We start from the raw sequence: 21,861 nt of genomic DNA on the forward strand, positions 1-21,861 counted from the left end.
ATAAAATTATTATAAAATAATAATGATAATTATAATTTCAATGTAAATCATCATTCTCATAATATTCTCAATAACACCATCAATTATTATGTTTTAACTTGAAAATAAATATTATACATGAAAAATCTCATAATAAAAATTATTCAACAAAGATTAAACAGTGAATAATAATAGAATAATACTCCCTTTTATGTAAAATTGAATTTCCTTTAATTTGCTTTAAAGATAGTTCCTCCCATGAAGTCATAAGTGTTATTGAAGGGACACTTTACAAGTACCAGTAAGCAGATTCCAGTTTTGCTTAAAATATATTAATAACTATAAGACCTTTTTAATAAACATGAGAATTTATTCTTACAGATTAAAATGGATTTCATATGAATCAGGTTTTAGTTTTAAAATAGAGTCAATATGACTTAAAAGAACAGACAAGCTTTCTGTTGAAATTTAGGAAGTCTTTTCTTGAGGCTCCAACTTTAATGCAAAAACTGTGATCTTGGCCAGGAAAATTCAATCTGAAAGTAACATTTTTTCCTGATCCCATTCTCAACCTAATAAGAACACTATGCTGTCCCTTTAGTAATATAAAAAAAGAGCATTCTCTGGGTGGGTAATCCCAAACTCTCTGATTAATCATTGTTGGAAATGTTCACTCTCAGATCTTGGAGTCATCTTGTACAGATGCAGAATAGGGAATATATGACCTTCACAAGAAGATGGTAAGTATGTCCCTCATGAGCCACAGTACAATAGCATCAATATTTCTATACAGAGTGCACGAGAAAAAAACTGGATTAATGGGGCAGCCATACTGTCACACAGATGGAAATATCCCAATGGCACAAGTATAAATCTCCCCAGGCTATACCTTGAAGGACAGGAAAAGAATAGGTAGAAATCATTCATGTTGTCTTCCACATTCAGAGAGCAAATATAGAGTATCATAAATTCTGCAATACTTTCTTGATCATGGCATTATTTTTTCACATGCTCAGTACTTGGCTTGTGATTCTAAATTCAGTGTCTGTGTGCCTGTGTGTGTCTCCTTGTTTGTTATTGTTTCTGTGTATATGCTTCTGTGTCTGTGTTTCAATGATTTTTATATCTGTCATGCTAGACTACTTGTAAACCACTGTATGACTCTTTTCTCTAACTTTATAATGATGTTTAATATCAACATTGGCGTGAATGAATTCATCAATATGTAGAATTTTTTAAATTTTATTGCTTTGTAAATAATGCCATTTAAAATTTTCACTTCCTCCCCTCTTCCCTTTTCTCTCCTGCTGCTCTCTCACCCTCCTCCCTCCTCCTCCTCCTAAGAAAGGGTAGGGTACCTTGTCCTTTGGGAAGTCCAAGGCCCTCCCCGCTCCATCAAGGCCTAGGAAGGTGTGCATCCAAACAGACTAGGATCTCAAAAAGCCAGGACACGCAGTAGAAACAAATCCCAGTGGCTTCTCAGTCAGTCCCCATTGTCAGCCACATTCAGAGAGTCCAGTTTGATAACATGCTCATTCAACCCCAGTCCAGCTGGTTTTGGAGAGCTCCCAATAGTTCAGGAACACTGTCTCAATGAATGGGCCAACCCCTCACGGTCCTGACTTCATTGATCATCTTCTCCCTCCTTTTACTCTTCAACTGGACCTTGGGAGTTCAGTCCAGTGCTCCTATGTGGGTCTCTCACTCTATCTCACATCCATTGCCAAAGGTTCTATAGTGATATTTGAGATATTCAACAGTGTGACTATGGGGCAAGGCCAGTTCAGGCACCCTTTCCTCTACTGACAAGGAACCAGCTGTGGGCACCTGGGATCCCCTCTACAGCCAAGTCTCTTGCCAACCCTAAAATGGCTCCCTTAATTAAAATATCTTCTTCCCTGCTCCCATATCCGCCCTTCCTCCATCTCAACTATCCAACTCCCCCAAGCTCTCTCCTACACTTACCTTCTCCTTTTTGCCTCCCCCACTCCCCTTTCCCCCACCACATCCCTACCTCCACCCCCATGCTTCCAACTTTTGCCCAGTAATCTTGTATGGTTCCAATTTCCGGGAGGATCTCTATATGTTTTTCTTTGGGTTCACCTTATTATTTAGTTTCTCTATGAGAGCGAACTATAGGCTCAATGTTCTTTGCTTATAACTAGAGTCCACTAATGAGTGAGTACATACCATATTCATCTTTTTAGGTCTGAGTTATGTCACTGAGAATAGTGTTTTCTTTTTCCATCCATTTGCATGCAAAATTCAAGATGTCATTGTTTTTTACTGCTGAGTAGTACATTAATATGCATATATTCCACACTTTCTTCATCCATTCTTCCATTGAAGGGCATCTAGGTTGTTTCCAGGTTATTACAAATAATGCTGCTATGAACATAGCCAAACAAATGCTTTTTTAGTATAATAGGGCATCTTTTGGGTATATTGCCAAGAGTGGTATTGCTGGGTCCAGGGGTAGGTTGATCCTGAATTTCCTGAGAAACCGCCACACTGTTTGTTTGCACAAGTTTGCATTCAAACCAGCAATGGATGAGTGTGCCCCTTACTCCACATCCTCTCCAGCAAAGGCTATCCTTGGTGTTTTTCATTTTAGCCATTCTGACAGGTGTAAGATGGTATCTAAAAGTTGTTTTGATTTGCATTTCCCTGATCACTAATCAGGCTGAGCATGTCCTTAAGTGGCTTTTGGCCATTTGGAGTTCTTCTGTTGAGAATTCTCTGTTCATTTCAATGCCCCATTTTTTAATTGGGTTAATTAGCATTTTAAAGTCTAGTTTCTTGAGTTCTTTATATATTTTGGAGATCAGACATTTGTCTGTTGCGGGGTTGGTGAAGATCTTCTCCCAGTCAGTAGGTTGCCTTTTTGTCTTAGTGACAGTGTCCTTTGCTTTACAGAAGCTTCTCAGTTTTAGGAGGTCCCATTTATTCAATATTGCCCTTAATGTCTGTGTTGCTAGGGTTATACGTAGGAAGTGGTCTCCTGTGTTCATGTGTTGTAGAGTACTTCCCACTTTCTCTTCTATCAGGTTCAGTGTGTTCAGACTGATATTTAGGTCTATAATCCATTTGGACTTGAGTTTTGTGCATGGTGATAGATATGGATCTATTTTCATTCTTCTATAGGTTGACATCCAGTTATTCCAGCACTATTTGTTAAAGATGCTTTCTTTCTTCCATTGTATACTTTTACCTCCTTTATTGAAAATCAGGTGTTCATAGGTTTGTGGACTAAAATCTGGGTCTTCTATTCAATTCCATCGGTCAACTTCTCTGTTTTTATTCCAATACCAAGCTGTTTTCAATACTGTAGCTCTGTAATAGAGTTTGAAGTCAGGGATGGTAATGCCTTCAGAAGTTCCTTTGTTGTATAAAATTGTTTTGGCTATTCTGGGCTTTTTGTTTTTTTACATAAAGTTGATTATTTTCCTATCAAGGTCTGTGGAGAATTTTGATGGGATTTTGATGGGGATTGCATTGAATCTATAGATTGCTTTTGATAGAATTGCCATTTTTACTCTGTTGATCCTCCCAATCCAAGAGTGAGGAAGATCCTTTCATTTTCTGGTATCCTCTTCATTTTTTTTTCCTTTGGAGAAGTTCTTGTCAAATAGATCTTTCACTTCCTCGGTTAAAATTGCCCCAAAATATTTTATGCTATTTGTGACTATCGTGAAAGTTGATGCTTCTTTGATTTCCCTTTGTGCTTCCTTATCCTTTGTGTATAGGAGAGCAACAGATTTTTTGGAGTTGATCTTTTATCCTGCCACATTACTAAAGGTGTTTATCAGCTGTAGCAGTTCTTTGGTAGAGTTTTTGGAGTCGCTTATGTACACTATCATATCATCTGCAAATAATGAAAGTTTCACTTCTTCCTTTCCAATTTGAATCCCCTTGATCCACTTATGTTGTCTTATTGCTATTGCTAGAACTTCAATCACTATATTGAAGAGGTATGGAGAGAGTGGACAACCTTGTCGTGTCCCTGATTTTAGTGGGATGGCTCTGAGTTTCTCTCCATTTAATTTGATGTTAGCTGTCAGCTTGCTGTAAATAGCTTTTATTATATTTAAGTATGACCCTTGTATCCCTAATCTCTCCAAGACCTTTATCATAAAGGGATGTTGAATTTTGTCAAATGCTTTTCAGCATCTAATGAAATGATCATATGTTTTTTTCTTTCAGTTTATTTATATGATGGATTACATTGATAGATTTGTGTATGTTGAACCAGCCCTACTTCTCTGGGATGAAGCCTACTTGATCATAATGAATAATTTTTCTAGTGTGTTCTTGTATTCAGTTTGCCAGTATTTTATTCAGAATTTTTGAGTCAATGTTCATGAGTGAAATTGGCCTGTAATTTTCCTGTGGCTTTTTATAGATGAATTGAGTCCTGTGATATTAATGACCAGTGGTTTTTAAACTCTGGTTATTTTTTCTTGTGGTAGTGTTTGTGTGTTTCCCTTTTTTGAGTTGTGCTGGCGGAGGGTTGTCATATGTCTCTGTTATTATGGGTGTTGTTGGCTTCCTTGGTTTGTGGTTTTCCTTTTAGTACTTTCCGTAAGGCTGGGTTTGTGGCTAATATGGCAACCTGTCAATCAAGGAATGAACTTGAAATGATGCTAAAATAGGAGAGGCTACTAGCCCAAAATTTTCACCAATCTTTCTATAAATATATGGTCTGAAATTTTAGTTACAAAAAATATTAAAATATATGAAAGTTCCATTTAATAAAACACTTAATTTTACATTATGACTGTGTCTTTGCTATTTGTAGAGTATCAAGAATACCTTAAGATGAATTCCATAGGAAATTTACCTCTCTGTCCAAAGAAAATTGTTGAGGGATGCTGAAAAATATATGCTATATATGTTTTATTAAGTAACAAAATAAAAAGATTCACTTTAAGTTTGGCAAGATAAAGTTCATTTTAAGGCTTATTATACATTTTTGTTCTTAATTCTAGACAACACAGCCTCAATACTTACCAGGAGAAATGGCTTCCGCAGGCAGGAACAATCAGTTTACTATCTGCCAATTTTCATTGTGGACAGTGGATCTCCATCACTAAGTAGTACCAACACCCTTACCATTCGAGTCTGTGACTGTGATGCTGATGGTGTAGCACAAACCTGCAATGCAGAGGCTTATGTTCTGCCCGCTGGCCTTAGCACTGGGGCTCTGATAGCAATACTGGCCTGTGTCTTGACACTATTCGGTAAGTACTATTTGTGTTTCTCTTTTATTGATTTTCCTTGAACTCTACATTTTTTTCTCTGCTTCCCTCCCTACCTCTTTCCTCCTCTTCAACCCTACCCCAAGTCTCCATGCTCCCCATTTACTCAGGAGATCTGGTCTTTTTCTACTTCCCATGTAGATTAGATCTATGTAAGTATCTCTTAATGTCCTCATTGTTGTCTAAATTCTCTGGGATTGTGGTTTTCTTTGTTTTATGTGTAAAAGCCACCTATGAGTGAATATATGTGATAATTGTCTTTCTGTGGCTGGGTTACCTCACTTGAAATAATGTTTTCTAGCTTTATCCATTTTCCTGCAAAATTCAAGATGTCATTTTTTCTGCTTTGTAGTACTCCATTGTGTAAATTTACCTTATTTTTCTTATCCATTCTTTGGTTGAAGGGCATTTAAGTTGTTTCCAGAATTTGTTCTTTTCTTTATAGGAGCAGTTGCCAAAACAAACACCACACGTTTTCTTACTTTATTTTTATTTCTTTTGAGTGTATTTACAAAGATATGCAAATAATTCACCAGTGTTATTTTAACACTCATTACTTATATTTTCAACTTGCAGTATTATTCAAAGCACAAAATATAATAAAAGAATATAAAATTCATTTTTAACATAAAACCCAGGAAAAATTAACTACTATGGTGATTTTATCAGTTTACTTTGAAATGTACCTCATCCTGTTTCTTTGTGTGAGAAATATTTACATGAGCATTATAATAGACTAGAAGGAGTATTTTCACTGTTGTTTTGATAGTATGCTTATTTGAGAAATGACATAATGGACAGATTTATCAAGAAATATGTTCAGTGACTGTTTATTTTGGTATTTACAATAATGAAGTTCTGGCAATACAAGTATTATAATTTCTTGAGAATTATTGTCATATTTAATTCTACATTCCTAATATTAGCTTATTATTGACTGAACTACATTTGTTTATATGTGCATAGGAGTTTGTATAGCATGGTTTTTAATATTGGAGGCTATCCAATATGGTCATTGGATAATGAAAGAGTTTATTCAAAAGCAACATTTTAATTCACAGTGTATGTTTCTACAAGAATGACAAGCACTTAAATTTGCACTTGTTGGTGTGTCATGTGTTTCCTTGTGATTTACTGGAATTAGGAAACAAATTTACAACATATGTTTATAGAAGCAGCATTAGGTGTGGAAGTCAGCATGACCTGCTGCTTAAGATATATTTGGGGAAGCATGTACATGTATACTACTCTTTGCCTATGTTGTTCGTTAGGTGTTCACAAGGGGAGTGCTAGTTTCTCTTCAGAGTAGCTTCATAATCTCAAAGGTGAACTCACATGACTAGTCTTGTAAAGATTTGAGAGTTTAATGAGATAATTCATGCACAGAACTGAATGCCTACCCATAGTGAACATTCTATATGTCTTTAAGTGTAATTGATGAAACAATAGTTCTCACTCTATTAACAAAGTTAAATAAGACTCAGTTGCTAATACAGTGTAAATAGTATCATAAAATAGACATTTTGTCTTCAATAACCCCACCTATATGAATAAATCTAGAGAAAACAATCATACTACTCTTTCTAAATATCTATAAACAGGAGTCAGAAACTTCCAGAAATTTCTTAGAAATAACTCATAATTCACAGTTAAAAAGTGATTAGACTATATGGACTAAGAGTAAATGTAAAAAATGGTGGCATTATGAATAAATGTATATTCATCTACTTGACTTGTGAAAATAATAATGAGCAAAATTGAATATTTATTTTACTTTATAAAAGTAGAATAACAACATAAGTTATAAAACCATCATTCTATTACAGACAATGTCTTTACTTTGAGACAACCAAATCATAGGAAGGGAAGATTAGAGGTAGACAATGTGTAGAAAACTTTAAACTTTGACAATTTAATACACACACACACACACACACAATTCATTATAATATGCTTTCCAGAACAAGTTACAGCTGACTGTACTCTCTCAGGAATATACAGAGAAACCCTGACTTGAAAAATCAGAGAGAGGCAGTGTGGGACAGGCAGAAATATATTATTACTATCTATTCTTTGGTTTTCTCTCTTTCTGTGGTGTGTGTGTGTGTGTGTGTGTGTGTATGTGAGTATCTTGACTGTGTGGTGTGAGGGATTTGTGGTGTGTGCATGTGTGTGAAGTTATGTTTTGGTTTGTGTGTTGTGACTGTGTGTGCATATGTGTATTTTGGGGTCCTGTGGTGTGTACTTGTGTAGGGGGTGTTGGATATCTGCAGTGTGTGTATATTTGTGTGGGGTGTGTTGTCTCCATGATTGTCTTCATATAAACAGGCAATGTCAAAACAGGAATGACAAAAAAGGCCAATGCAATGATTCTTAATGATATTCTGCTGTACTCATCAATGCATCAATGAGGTATTACCCATCACATTATAGAAACAGATACAGAGATTCAATGCCAAACATTAGGCAGAACTCAAGGAATACTGTGGAAGAAGGGGAGGAAGGATTGTAGAATCCAGTGGTGTCAAAGATACCACAAGGAATCTTACAGAATCAACTAACCTGGGCTCACAGGGACTCACAGATACTGCATGGGACTGACATAGGCACTCCACCTATATATTACATTTGTGTAGTTTGATCTTCTTGTTGTACTTCTATGAGTAGGAGCATGGACTGTCTCTAACTATGTTGCCTATTTTGGGACCCATTACGCCTTAATAGAAGAGGAGATGCCTAGTTTTGATGGATCTTGATATACCATGGCTTGCTGAAATCCAAGGGATACTGTCATGCAGCTGCAGAGAAACAGTGGAGATGAACTGGATTGGGGTGGGGATTGGGTGATAAATTTGGAACAGAGGAGAGAGGAGAAAGTTTGGTTGTGATATAAAATGAAAAGCGATAGATGAAACAAAAAGAACAGGCTTCTAAGAAATAACAAAATGTAACAACATAATACATTATAAGACAAAGCAAAAATGATCACATCAAAGTTGAACATGGCAACCCAACAATAGAAAAAGAGTCCCAAGAGCAGCCAAAAGAGTCAGAGGGCCACTTCTCCCAGTCAGGATCTCATAAAAGTACTAAAATATTTTGTAGTAGTTTCCCACTGCATGTGGTTTCAACACAACACCCTCAAATGCTTTCCCCCAATGTTGGGTATCATTCTACACTCTGTTCCTTAACTCCACCATCCCGTATGTCACCCCCCCCCATTTTCACTTGCCTCTATTCTGCTGGTAAAATCTATTTTATTTCCCTCACTCAAGGAGATTCTGTATCCCCTCTAACCATCCTCTCTTTGCCTAACCTCCCTGGGTCTATAGATTGTGTTTTTTTTTTATTAACTCAGTGATTAACATCTACTTTTATGTGACTGCATAACAAATTTGTCTTTCTGAGTCTATGTCACCTCACTCAGTATAATTTTTTTTCTAGTTCCATTCATTTGCCTGCAAATTTCATGGTGTTCATTTTTTATTAAGCGGAATAATACTCTATTGTGTAAATGCAACACATTTTCTTTATGATCTTTTTTGTTTTTTATACTTTCTTGCTTTTATAAATAAAGCTGCAATTAACATTGTTGAGCAATTGTCCTTGTGGTTGGATGGAATATGTTTGGGTATAAACCCAAGAATGGTATAACGAGGCCTTGAAATAGATAAATTTTATACTTTTAGAGAAGATATTATATTGATTTCCATAGGGTTTGTACGAGTTTTCCCTCCCACCAGGAATAGAAAATTGTTTCTCTTGCTCCACATCTTCACCCTCATGAGCTATATCTTATTTTATTGATCTTAACTGTTCTGACACATATAAGACGGAATCCAAAACTAGTTTTGATTTTTATCTCCCTAAAGGCTGAGGATGTTGAGCATTTCTTGAAGTGTCTTTCAAACTTTTGATATTCTTCTATTGAGAATTTTGTGTTTAGATCTCTACCCTATTTTTCATTGGATTATTATTTTTTTAATATCTAGTTTCCAAGTTCTTTTTATATTTGTATATTAGCACTCTATCATATGTGGAGTTGCTAAGAATCATTTCCAATTCTGTAAACTGTTTCTTTGTCCAATTGATGGTGTCATTTACTTTATATTAGCTTTTCAGTTTCATGATATCCCATTTATCAATTGTTTATCTTAATGCCTGTCTTGTCTTATTGGTGTTCTGTTAAGAAATTCATTGCCTGTACCAATGAGTTTAAGGTCATTTCACACTTTCTCTTCTATCAGGCTTAGTGCATCTGCTTTCTCGTTACTTTTTATAGCAATACATTTTAAAATATATGATTATTTTTATTTTATGCATATGGCTGTTTTGTCTACATGAATATGTGCATACAGAGGTTAGGAAAGTGCATCAGATCTGTAGAAGGAGCTGTGGGCTGAGTTCCTGCCACTTGGCTCCCAGCCGCCTGGCTAGCTTATGCCCCGAAATAACAACACACAAACTGTATTCATTTAAACACTGCCTGGCCCATTATATCTAGCCTCTTCTTGGCTAACTCTCATATCTTGCTTAACCCATATTTAGTAATCTGTGTAGCACCATGAAGTGGTGTCTTACCAGGAAAGATTCTAGTGTACGTCCATCTTGGGCTGGAGCTTCATTGCCTCTGACCCAGAGAGGAGAGGCATGGCGTCTGCCTCACTCACTTCCTCTTTCTCCCAGCATTCTGTTCTGTTTACTCCACCCACCTATGTTCTAATCTATCAGGCCAAGCAGTTTCTTTATTAATTAACCAATGAAATCAACAGATTGATATGACACTCCCACATAATAGATCCCCTGAAATTGTGGTTGTGAGACTTCATTTGGGTTCTCAGAATTGAACATAGGAGCACCAGAAGAGCTTCAATTATGCTGAACCATGAAGCTATCTCTCCATACTCCAGTTACTTCTCTGTAACTCTTGTAGACCAAATTGGACTCAAACTCATAGAAATTCACCTCCTCTGCCTCCTGAGTGCTAAGATTAAAGCATTTATGTCTTGGCATAAGAGGCTGTTTATAGACACTCATCATTCTAGCTAAAATTCCAACATTTCTAAAGTGGGCAGCTTGACATTCAGCTGTCATTTATCACATCATTATGCTTCTATAACCTTAGAAATATGAACTAGTTTTAGCCTTCTTTTGCTGAGGCTGCTTATGATTCTGTTCATCTGGAAAATGTTTTCTTGGTCTGGGTCTTTTAAGCAGAGTCAGAATTTTGCTAATGTGCAAAAATGTTTACTAAGTCATTGAGAATGTGGATGAAAGCAGAAGACATGTAAAAACTGTACTAATTCTCATGATCTGTAATACTTAACTATCATTAACATCTGAGAAAATGTACAATATCTCAGTTGCTATTTTATGAGAGCAAATATGTTCCTACTTAAAGGAAGCAGAAAAGAGAAAGGAGAAATGGTTTGCTTTCATAAGCTAATGCAATGACCTTGGCATTGACCCAAGTACTTTGTCTTTTTAAAACATTATGTGATTTAATGCTCATAAAATGTTTCCAAGACAACTTGTTATTAACACCCCTTTTCTTTTTTTACTTTATTTTACTTTATTTATTTTTTGTGGGGGAGTATTTAAGACAGGGTTTCTCTGTAACCTTGGAGTCCTGGAAATAGCTTGGCCTCAAACTCACAGAGATCTGCCTGCCTCTTATTTTATGTTTTTTTTTTTAAAGAAAATTATCTTTTTTCATTTTACATACCATTCCAGTTCCCACTCCCTCCCCTCTTCCCATTACTCACTCCACCCCACCCATTCCTCAGAGAGAGTAAGACACATTGCTTTGAGGAAGGACAAAGACTATCCCTACTATATCTAAACCAAGCAAGGCATCCATCCAAAAAGAAAGGATTCCAGAAAGCCAGTGCAAGCAGTAGGGATAAATCCTGGTGCCACTGTCAGTTGCTGATCAGTCTTCCCCTGTTATACAACTGTCACCCACATTCAGAGGGACTAGTTTGGAAGTGGTGGGCTTCCACGAGCTCAGGTAAACTGTTTCTGTGGGTGTCCCCATCATGGTCTTTATCTCTTTGCACATATTCTCACTCCTCCCACTTTTTAGCTGGACTTTGGAAGCTCCACTGTGGATCTCTGCTTCTGTTTCCATCAATTGCTGGATGAAGGTTCTAACTCTTTGGTGACATTTCAGGTAGTCGTCAATCTGACTATAGGCTATGCCCTTTTCTTAGAACAGACAAAAGATTAGGGAAGTAGGCACAAAGTCAAAAGGCAAATACAGATTAGACTCAGAAACCTATCAGAAGCAGCAGAAGGGAGGAAACAAGCTTCCTCTAAATAGTCTTGAAAATCTGTTCATCAAAATATAACTTCTAACATGCAATACCAATATGCTGCTGGGAAGTGATTAAATAGCTCTAGCTTAGTAGCTACCAAAATAAAAGCATGAATGTTATCTGTTTCATGAGGTGAGTTTCTAGATCGTGACTTAATTCAGGATGTTTAATACATATGGTATACTCCAGTTACTTCTGACCTTGGGAAAACACACTTGATATTACATATATTAATGTCAATAATATATTTTGGTACAAAATATAGCACACAAATTGTACTTGTGTATAAAGTATTCATTGTAGTTTGAACAGTTTTGCTCTGTCTTAATTTAGATTCAAATGAAATCATTGTAATGATCACATTTAAATAAAAAGTGTCTTGCGATACTCATTTTTACTAAAGAAAGATGAATTTTAGTTGTAATTAAACCTTTAAATGTCTTGAGACATGATAACAATGATCTGTTTTTCATGGTTTTTGCAAAATCCTAATTAGTATAATTTTACATCAGCCCTCAGTATATATACTCCAACTCCTACTGAACAGCTGAAACGAGAAATCCCAAAAGAATTATCAAATCTTGAAACACATTCCTACAGCCTGGTCTTATCTTTACCTAGTTTCTAATTTCATTGTTTTCCTAAGTCAGCTTTGTTTCTATTTTACCTTACATAAGGAATTAGACCTCAATCTCTTTTTAAAAAAAAAATTATTGATTTTTATTTAGCCCTACATTTTTCTCTGATCCCCTCCATGCCTCTCCTCTCCTATTTAACCCTCCCCAAGGTTCCCATGCTTTCAGGAGATCTTGTCTTTTTCTGCTTTCCATGTCAATTAAATCTATGTATGTCTCTCTTAGGGTCCTTATTGTTGTATAGGTTCTCTGGATTGTGATTTGTAGACTGGTTTTATTTGCTTTTCTGTTTATAAACCACTTATGTGTGAGTAATATGATAATTGTCTTTCTGAATATGGGTTACTTCACTCAAAAGATGTTTTCCAGATTCATTCTTTGTCCTGCAAAATTCAAGATGTCATTATTTTTTTCTGCTGTGTAGTACTTTATTGTGTAAATGTATCACATTTTCCTTATCCAATCTTCAATCAAGGGACATTTATGTTGTTTCCAGGTTCTGGCTATGACAAAAAAAAAATGCTGCTATGAACATATCCTTTTGATATATACCCAAAAGTTATATTGCTGGGTCTTGAGGCATGCTGTTTCCTAATTTTCTGAGAAATGGCTACACATTAGTTTTAAGCCATGGTGATCCGGCAAGATCCATGAGGTTATTCCATTTTTTTGTATCCATTAGGGTTTGTTTTATTGCGAAGTATGTGGTCAATTTTTGAGAAGGTTCCATGAGGTTATGAGAAGAAGGTATATTCTTTTATATTTGGATGGACTATTCTATAGATATAAGTTAAGTCCATTTGAGTCATAACCTCTGTTAGTTCCCTTATTTCTTTGTTCATTTTTTTTTTGTCTAACTGACCTGCCCAGTGGTAAGAGTGGAGCGTTGAAGTCTCCTACTACTACTGTGTGGGGTTTAATGTATGATTTAAGCTTTAGAAGTCTTTGTTTTACATATGAGGGTGCCCTGGGGCATAGATGTTCAAAACTGAGATTTCCTCTTGATGGATTTTTCCTGTGACTAATATGAAATGTCCTTCTTTGTCTCTTTTGATTGATTTTAGTTTGAAGTCTATTTTGTTAGATACTAAGATATCTACACCAGCTTGTTTCTTAGGTCCATTTGTTTGGAAAATTTATTCCCAACCCTTTACTCTGAGACGATGTCTGTCTTTAAGGTTCAGGTGTGTTTCTTGTATGCGGAAAAAGGATGGATTCTGTTTTTGTATCCAATCTGTTAGCCTGTGTCTTTTAATAGGTGAATTGAGTCCATTTATATTAAGATTAATGACCAGTGATTGCTATTTCCTGTTAATTTAGTTTTCATTGTTGGTGATGTTAATTTGTGAGTTTTTCCCTTCTTCGAGATGTGCTGCTATGAGAATATCAATTGTCTGTGCTTCTGGTGATATACCCAACTTCCTTGGGTTGAAATTTTTCTGCTAGTATTTTGTGTAGTGGTGGGTTTGTGGCTAGATATTGGTTAAATCTGGTTTTGTCATGGAATATATTGTTTTGTCCTTCTATGGAGATTTTTTTTTTTTTGCTGGGTATAATAGTCTGGGCTGTCATCTCTGGTCTCAATGTCTGTATAATGCTTGACCATGACCTTCTGGCTTTCATTGTCTCCAATGAAAAGTCAGGTGTAATTCTGATAGGTCTGCCTTTATATGTTATTTTTCTTTTTCCTTTGCAACTCTTAATATTCTTTCTTTATTCTATATGTTTAGTATATTGATTACCATGTGGCTAGGGGACTTTTTTGGATAAAGTTTATTTGTTGTTCTGTAAGCTTCTTTTATCTTCATAGGCATATCTTTCTTTAAGTTGGGAAAGTTTTCTTCTATGATTTTGTTAAATATATTTTCTGTGCTTTTGAGTTGAACTTCTACTCTTCTTCTATACCTATTATTCTTAGGTATGGTCTTTTCTTATCTATATTTCCTGGATATTCTGGTTTAAGCCTTTTAAAAATTTAATGTTTTATTTGACAAATGAGTCTATTTCCTCTATTATATCTTCAGCACTTAAGATTTTTTCCATCTCTTGTATTCTGCTGTTAATGCTTGCATTTGCAGTTTCTGATCATTTTCTCTTGATTTCTGCTTCTATAATTCCCTCGGCTTGTGTTTTCTTTATGGTCTCTATTTCAGTTTTCAAGTCTTGACTATTTCTTTCATAAGTTTGATTGCTTTTTCTTGTTTTTTTTTTGGGGGGGGATTTACTGATGGCTTCAAATTTTTTTCCTCTATGTTTTTGTGAAAATTTCTCATTTCCTCTTTAGGAGTTTCAAACATTCTCCTTAAGTTATTTTTTAGGTCATTTCATTCTGCTTCATCTACATTTGGTTGTATAAGTCTTGCTATTGTAGGGTCTCTAGATTTTGCTCATGTTCTGTTGCTCTTTTTGGTGGTGTTGCCCATGTTATTACCTTGTCTACTCATCTTTTTTTCAAATTGGTGTGGTTTGGGCTGTTTGTGATTCTGATGATTAATTCTCTAGGTACTAGTAAATCCAAGGCTCATATGGTTGTACCTTGTGGTACATTCAGTGCCATGGTTCTGGTTACCCTTTTGGTTGCTCAGTTCTCCCAGGCTTTGCTGTACTCCTTTGGAGTTTGCTGTCTCAGGCCTGCTCTAGCCTAACTTGTTGGCTCAGACCTGTTTCTGTAAATGTCACTTGTCTGGTTGTGCTCCTGCAAAGGTCTCTGGCTTTTGTGTTAGTCTCTGGCTCAGATCTACTCCCTCAGAGGTCTCAGACTCATATGTGCTTAGAACCGCAGAGGACCTGGCTCAGGCCTACTCTCTTGGGGGTCTCAGACTCCTGCCCTAATCTACAGAGGTTTCTGGTTTCTGTCTACTCCCTTTGATGTCCAAGACCAATGCCCAGACCCACAGAGATCCTGGCTCAAGCCTACCCATCAGAAGTCCCAGACTCATGCCTTGATGCTCAGAGATCTCTGGTTCCTGCTTACTATCTCAGAGGTCCCAGATCCACAGAGGTCCTGACTGAGGCCTAGTTCCTATGTTGTTCTAGACTCTTGCCCAGACCCACAGGGCCTACCTGTAGGCCTCATTCTTACTTTAATAGTTCTTTACTTTATTCATTTGTTCCCATGGTGCCATACTGGATTTTCTCAAAGGTCCATCTTTCTGCTCTTAAATTTTGGAAACTGCTCAAACTTTTTTCCCTTTCATTGAAAATCTTTTTTTTCTCACAAAAGATGTCTTGGCTATAGTGTCCCTCACTTCTACTCCTCCCAGTTCTTCTCAACCTCCCTTAACATCTAGATTTACTTCCTTTATTTCTCTCATTGAAAACAAACAGGCATCTACAGAATAATAATGTAACTTAAAGATAACTAAAAATTAATTCTCTCCCTAGACATTGAAACATTAAATCATACAACCTCCCAAAAGAAGTAGTATTTTTTTATCTTCAAGCAATACTGAAAGACTCCATATTCATATCTTACCAGAAGCTGATCCAAAATAGCTGATATAGGTTTTCATATCTATTGAAAACTTGAGTTAAAACAGCAGGATTAATAGTGGGATAAAATGCATTTTAACATGACATAACAAGTACTTTTTAGCAAATGTAAGAATATGATTCTTTTGTATAAAATATGATATCAATTTTATAAAAGACTGATAATTTTGAAATATTTTGTTTACTTAGGCAATGATTTAAATATAAAGAAAATTCATCTGTTCCATTGCACTTTTTTCTTTTTTTATTTTATTTATTTTTTTTATTGAGAAAAAAAATTTCTGCCTCCTCCCAGCCTCCCACTCCTCCCACCCTCTCCCCACTCCTCTCCCCCGCCCTCTCGAGTCTGAAGAGCAGTCAGGGTTCCCTGCCCTGTGGAAAGTCCGAAGTCCTCCGCGCTCCATCCTGGTCTAGGAAGGTGAACATCCAAACTGGCTAGGCCCCCACAAAGCCAGAACAAGAAGTAGGATCAAAACCCAGTGCCATTGTCCTTGGCTTCTCAGCAACCCTCATTGTCCGCCATATTCAGAGAGTCCGGGTTTATCCCCTGCCTTTTTGGTCCAGGTGCACTTGTTTCTTAACTTTTGCTCACTTAAGTTTATGTATTCATGGAAATTCTTATTGCCATTTGTTCTCAATTTGTTATGTCCTCCTGCTGTCTCCTGTTCACTTATCATCATACTCTTCTTTCTCATACTTAGCTTTCTAATAGGTATGTTATCCTTTTGTTTTCTCTGTAAGAATTCCCCTTAGGCTGTTTGTTATTGCTGTTCTTGATTTGATTCTGAGGAAATCATCATAAACTACTAAAGTGGAGATGATCTATAAATTTCAAATAATTAGGTTTCTTTTATAATAGTTTTATTTTTGAACGTTTCTGACAAGAACTCTCAATCTTTCTATCTTCCCTCCAACCTCTGCCTCTTCTCTCCAAATTTATATTATTTTTATTATTGTTATATGTATATGTACATATGGATATAAAACCTACTGAGTCCCGTAAGCTTACTCACATCTGCATATGTTCAGAGGTGACCTCTTGGAATTTGGTAACCTATGTGTGAGCTCCTTCCTGGAGGCGACTGATTCTCCCTCTCACAGTCATCACTGCTATCTATAGTTCTTCATCGGAGGTGGAAGCATATAGAATTTCCCTTATCATATCAACTTCATTTGTCTTGATACTTGTCATATTTAGACTGTCATATTGCTAACAGTTCAGTGGTGCATATTGTCTGTTGTTTCTAAGAAGCCCACCCTATTAGCAGGTGTTTTCGACCTCTGGCTCTTACAATATTTGCTCTTTCTTACATTTTTCCCTGAGAGTGGTGCAGATATATTCTTTGGGATTGGACTCCCTACAATCAACTTATTTTCTTTTCTTCTGCTCAGATGTGAATTTTTGAAATTGTCTCCATCAGTTGTAAAATAAACTTTGATCATATGTCATGTGAACTATCTTTTTATGTGGGTGTAAATTTACACATTAGAGAACAGCTGATGATATTTTCTTAGAAACTTGAGGAAGTAGGCTTGGATCTCTGCACTGATAGTTTGATAGTACTGGCTGTGAATTGTCACCTATGCATGGTACTTTCTTTAATTGAGGGTGTGTATCTGTGCAACTGTAGTGTATTTGAATGTGCTTGTATGTGTGCTTACTTATGTAGATGTGTGTGGAAGCCTGAAGATTACATTGGAATGTCTTCCTCAAGTACTTCTTCTTTTTTGAGCCATTGTCAGTCATGGAAAACAGGGTCTAATTTTTTTGGATTGAGTGCTGTTCACTGAGATTATGCATTTCACCTGTCTATCTCCCATAGTTATATTGCTGATAAGCTTCCAGGCTTGTCTTTTTACACAGCTGCTACTATTTTTCTCTTAGTTCCTCATGCTTTTGTTTTTCACGTTGCATTACTCCCTAGCTTCACTTCCTCTTTCCTGTCTACTCAACTTGATTACTCATGTTCTCATCCTCACAAGCTTTCAGTCATGCAATCTATTCTATTTCCTTTCAGACATTCTTTTTTTTATAATAGTGAAATTTTTTTTATTGAGAAAAGAAAGAAAAAAAACAAGTTTCCGCCTCCTCCCAGCCTCCCATTTCCCTCCCCCTCCTCCCACCCTTCTCCCCCTCCTCCTACCCTCCAAAGAGCAGTCAGGGTGCCCTGCCCTGTGGTAAGTCTTAGGTCCTCCCCCCTCCGTCCATATCTTGGAAGGTGAACATCCAAACTGGCTAGGCTCCCACAAAGCCAGCACATTAAGCAGGGTCAAAACCCCTTGCCATTGTCCTTGGCTTCGCAGCAGCCCTCATTGTCCTCCAGATTCAGAGAGTCCAGTTTCATCCCATGCTTTTTCAGTCTCAGTCCAGCTGGCCTTGGTGAGCTCCCAATAGATCAGCCCCACTGTCTCAGTGGGTGGGTGCACCCCTCGTGGTCCTGACTTCCTTGCTCAGGTTCTCCCTCCTTCTGCTCCTCATTGGGACCTTGAGAGCTCAGTCCAGTGCTCCAGTGTGGGTCTCTGTCTCTATCTCCATCCATCATCAGATGAAGGGTCTACGGTGATATGCAAGATATTTGTCAGTATTGCTATAGGATAGGGTCATTTCAGGTTCCCTATCCTCAGCTGCCCAAGGAACTAACTGGGGACATGGCCTTGGGCTTCTGGGAGCCACTCTAGGTTCAAGTCTCTTGCCAACCCTAATGTGGCTCCCTTAACTAAGAATTGTGCTTCTGTGCTCCCCTAGCCAACCTTCCTTTATCCCAATCATCCTTTTTCCCCAAGTTCCCCCCATCCTCCCCTTCTCCGTTTTCTCTCCCCATCTCCCCTTACCCCCATCCCACCCCACCCCCAAGATCCCAATTTTCTCCCCGGCAATTTTGTCTACTTCCCATAGCCAAGAGGATAACTGTATGTTTTTCCTTGGGAGACCAATGGAATCGTATAGAAGACCCGAATTTTAACCCACTAACCTATGATCACCTCATTTTCAATAAAGGAGCTAAAAATATACAATGGAAGAAAGAAAGCACCTTCAACAAATGGTGCTGGCATAACTGGATGTCAACCTGTAGAAGAATGAAAATAGATCCATATCTATCACCATGCACAAAACTCTAGCCCAAATGGATTAAAGACCTCAATATCAGTCAGAACACATTGAACCTGATAGAAGAGAAAGTGGGAAGCATCCTACAACAGATGGGCACAGGAGATCGCTTCCTATGTATAACCTCAGACATTCTTAAAAGCAAAGATCTTTATAATTAGTTTAAGTCCCTTATTTGTTCTTTATGTTTTGTAGTGTTAGACCTCAGACACATGCTGGATAAGTCTTCTAGTCTTGTGATACACTCTCTTGCCCATGAATCTGCTTTTAAAAAATATGTTGAGTGCTGGAAATCAAGCTCAGAGGGTAACATGCTTCTGCACAATGTGAGGACTTGAGTGTGAATTCCAAGCATGATAGAGCATGTCTGTAATCCCAACACTCCTATAGTGATCTGAAACATGGAGACAAGAAAGTGCCCACATGTTTGTAGGCTAATTAATCTTTATTATGCAGGAGTACATAAATGAAATATATCTCAAAAAAGGAAGTAGTGAGGATCCACACCTGACACCATCCTCTTCTACATGTGCACTGTCGCATGCTCACATCCATTCTTTCTCTCTCTCTCTCTGTCTATCTCTGTTGCTCTCTCTCTCTCCCCGTCTTTCTCCTTTTCCCTCCACTTACACATTTTAAAATAGGTTGAAAATAATAATACTCAAACAATAATATATTGATGTGTTTATTTTTTGCCTTCTGTAACTTCCAAAAAAATTCAAGCCAAAGCTGTAAAAATTACTAAAAACATTTTGGGTTTCAGCAGATAATTAAAAACACTTCACCTTTTTTTGGGGGGGGGGCTGGAGAGATTGCTCAGTGGTTAAAAATACTGGATGACTTACAAAGAATATGGCTTTGATTTCCAGAACCCACATGGTCATTTAATGCATTCTGTAACTCCAATTCCACGGAATCGAATGCCCTGATCTAGTCTTCACAGAAGACAGGCACATACCAGGTATACAGGAATATATGCAGGAAAAATTTCCACACCCACAAAATAAAAATAAATATTCTTTAATAAAAAAGACTGTTTACACTGTTGTGTTTTAAACACACACACACACACACACACACACAACAAAATGCAAAAACAGTCCTTTTACCCCATTTATCTCAAGTCTGGCAGCCATGAGAGGTAACCTATTCTCAGTCTTGGGATCAATGTAGTTAGTGAAGTCTCCATCAGTTTGCTTGTATTAACAATGGAGAATGCATTTAAACTCTGTTATACTAAAGACTATTTTATTGGTCTCTTTTTCTTTTCAGAGAAACTGTATATTTCAACATTTGCTTGTATTTTTATGTAGGAGAAAGTCAGTGATCTTAAACTAGTTTTTTAAGTCCGTTGCTGAAAGCCTCACATCTGCATTTTTGTCTTTAGTTGTAATACAGAGGCCAAATTCAGTATTATACACTTGAAAGTGGAACTTACTTTACTATAGAAGTTTTAAATCTTTCTAGATAGCATGGCATGTTGGATTTCATTAAAGAGCTGAATTTTATAACAAGGACCAGGCATTTGTTCAAAGAACCTGGTCATATTTTGTAATCCATTACCATCTGGCATTGTACATGCTAATCTAGACAAAGAAAACATTTATAAATGATTTTTTTCCTTTACAAAAAAAATCTGCCTTTGTGTGGCATGGCTTTGAAAGCATTATATTTATTCCTATTGGCCCTTTAGCTTGTTCTATCAAATATTTTGGAGGTTAAAGCAAGACATCACTAGTGAACAGGTGTGGAAAAAAATTTGATGTCTAAAAGCATTCCATTTTATGGCAGTTGTTTGTAGTTTTAGCACATTTGTAGATTGATTTCCTGAGAAACAGGGCCACCAGCCCATTTCCCTACTAGGGGATAGTTCTCCACTTGCTGACATTTTCTCTCTGCCTTTTCACATTTCAGTGCTGATCCTCCTCATCGTTACTATGAGAAGACGAAAAAAAGAGTCTCTCATTTTTGACGAAGAAAGGGATATTAGAGAAAATATCGTCAGATATGATGATGAAGGTGGGGGAGAAGAAGATACTGAAGCCTTTGACATGACGGCGCTGAGAAACCTCAACGTCATACGAGACAGCAAAACCCGCAGAGATGTGACTCCTGAAATTCAGTTTTTGAGTCGACCGACTTTAAAAAGCATTCCAGATAACGTCATTTTTAGGGAATTTATTTGGGAAAGACTGAAAGAGGCTGACGTGGATCCAGGAGCTCCTCCATATGACTCTCTGCAGACCTATGCATTTGAAGGAAATGGCTCGATTGCTGAATCTCTCAGTTCTTTAGACTCCATCAGTTCAAACTCTGATCAGAATTATGACTACCTAAGTGACTGGGGACCCCGCTTTAAACGACTGGCTGACATGTATGGAAATGGCCAAGAGAATTTGTACTCATAGCCTTGGACAGTAAATTTGTAATGTACTGAACAAAAACCCAGCAGAAAGAAAAAAGAAAAAAAAATGTTTAAAAGAAAAGGAAAAGGCAGAAGTATTACATATAGTGAACAAGAACATTCACTCATCGTACAAAAGAAGTTGTAAATATGTCTCCAATTTTATCAATTAAGGTTTCTGTCTTGGTGAACCCTTCACTAGATTATCAAAAGGATTTCACTGACCACAAACTCTGGAAATTTGAAGTTTATTATTATTATTATTGTTATTATTATTATTATTATTATTATTATTATATTTATTTGATAAAAAGAAGTACTCAGCGATTTGTGAATAGATAGCAACTCTCATACTTGCAAAGGCACCTAACTTGCCAGATATGTCCTGTTTTATCAGAAAACCAATGCTGCTGTGCACATACATTTATGGTACACTCTCTGACATGATTAGAGCATGGTGTGCCATCAAAAAATACTCCAACTACTTGCTTATCAAAACATTGGAAATTTTACTCCTACTGAAGCTTTTAGACTTATGATAGAGTTCGAAACAATTTTATTGTTGTTTGTGCACAGAAATATTTTGTTTCATTGAGCAATATTAAAATCTTCATAATAACTTTCCTAAGTGAAATTCTCAATAAAAGCCAACAAAATTTTATTTAAG

The 21,861-nt window shown here is 36.8% G+C and overlaps 1 protein-coding gene across 3 annotated transcripts in view; it reads left to right on the forward strand.

The window, feature by feature from the left end:
• Positions 1-21,452, forward strand: part of Cdh7 (cadherin 7) — a 162,797-nt gene extending 141,345 nt beyond the window's left edge. For all 3 annotated transcript variants that reach the window (XM_005368741.3, XM_026790049.1, XM_026790048.1), the window contains 2 exons: positions 4,968-5,219; positions 20,705-21,452. In XM_005368741.3, the coding sequence (XP_005368798.1) occupies positions 4,968-5,219; positions 20,705-21,198 (746 nt within the window). In that variant the 3' untranslated portion in view covers positions 21,199-21,452. The remainder of the gene's footprint in view (positions 1-4,967; positions 5,220-20,704) is intronic.
• The last annotated feature ends 409 nt before the right edge of the window (positions 21,453-21,861 follow it).

This window comes from Microtus ochrogaster, unplaced genomic scaffold, assembly GCF_000317375.1.
Source record: "Microtus ochrogaster isolate Prairie Vole_2 unplaced genomic scaffold, MicOch1.0 UNK39, whole genome shotgun sequence".
Lineage (NCBI taxonomy): Eukaryota > Metazoa > Chordata > Mammalia > Rodentia > Cricetidae > Microtus > Microtus ochrogaster.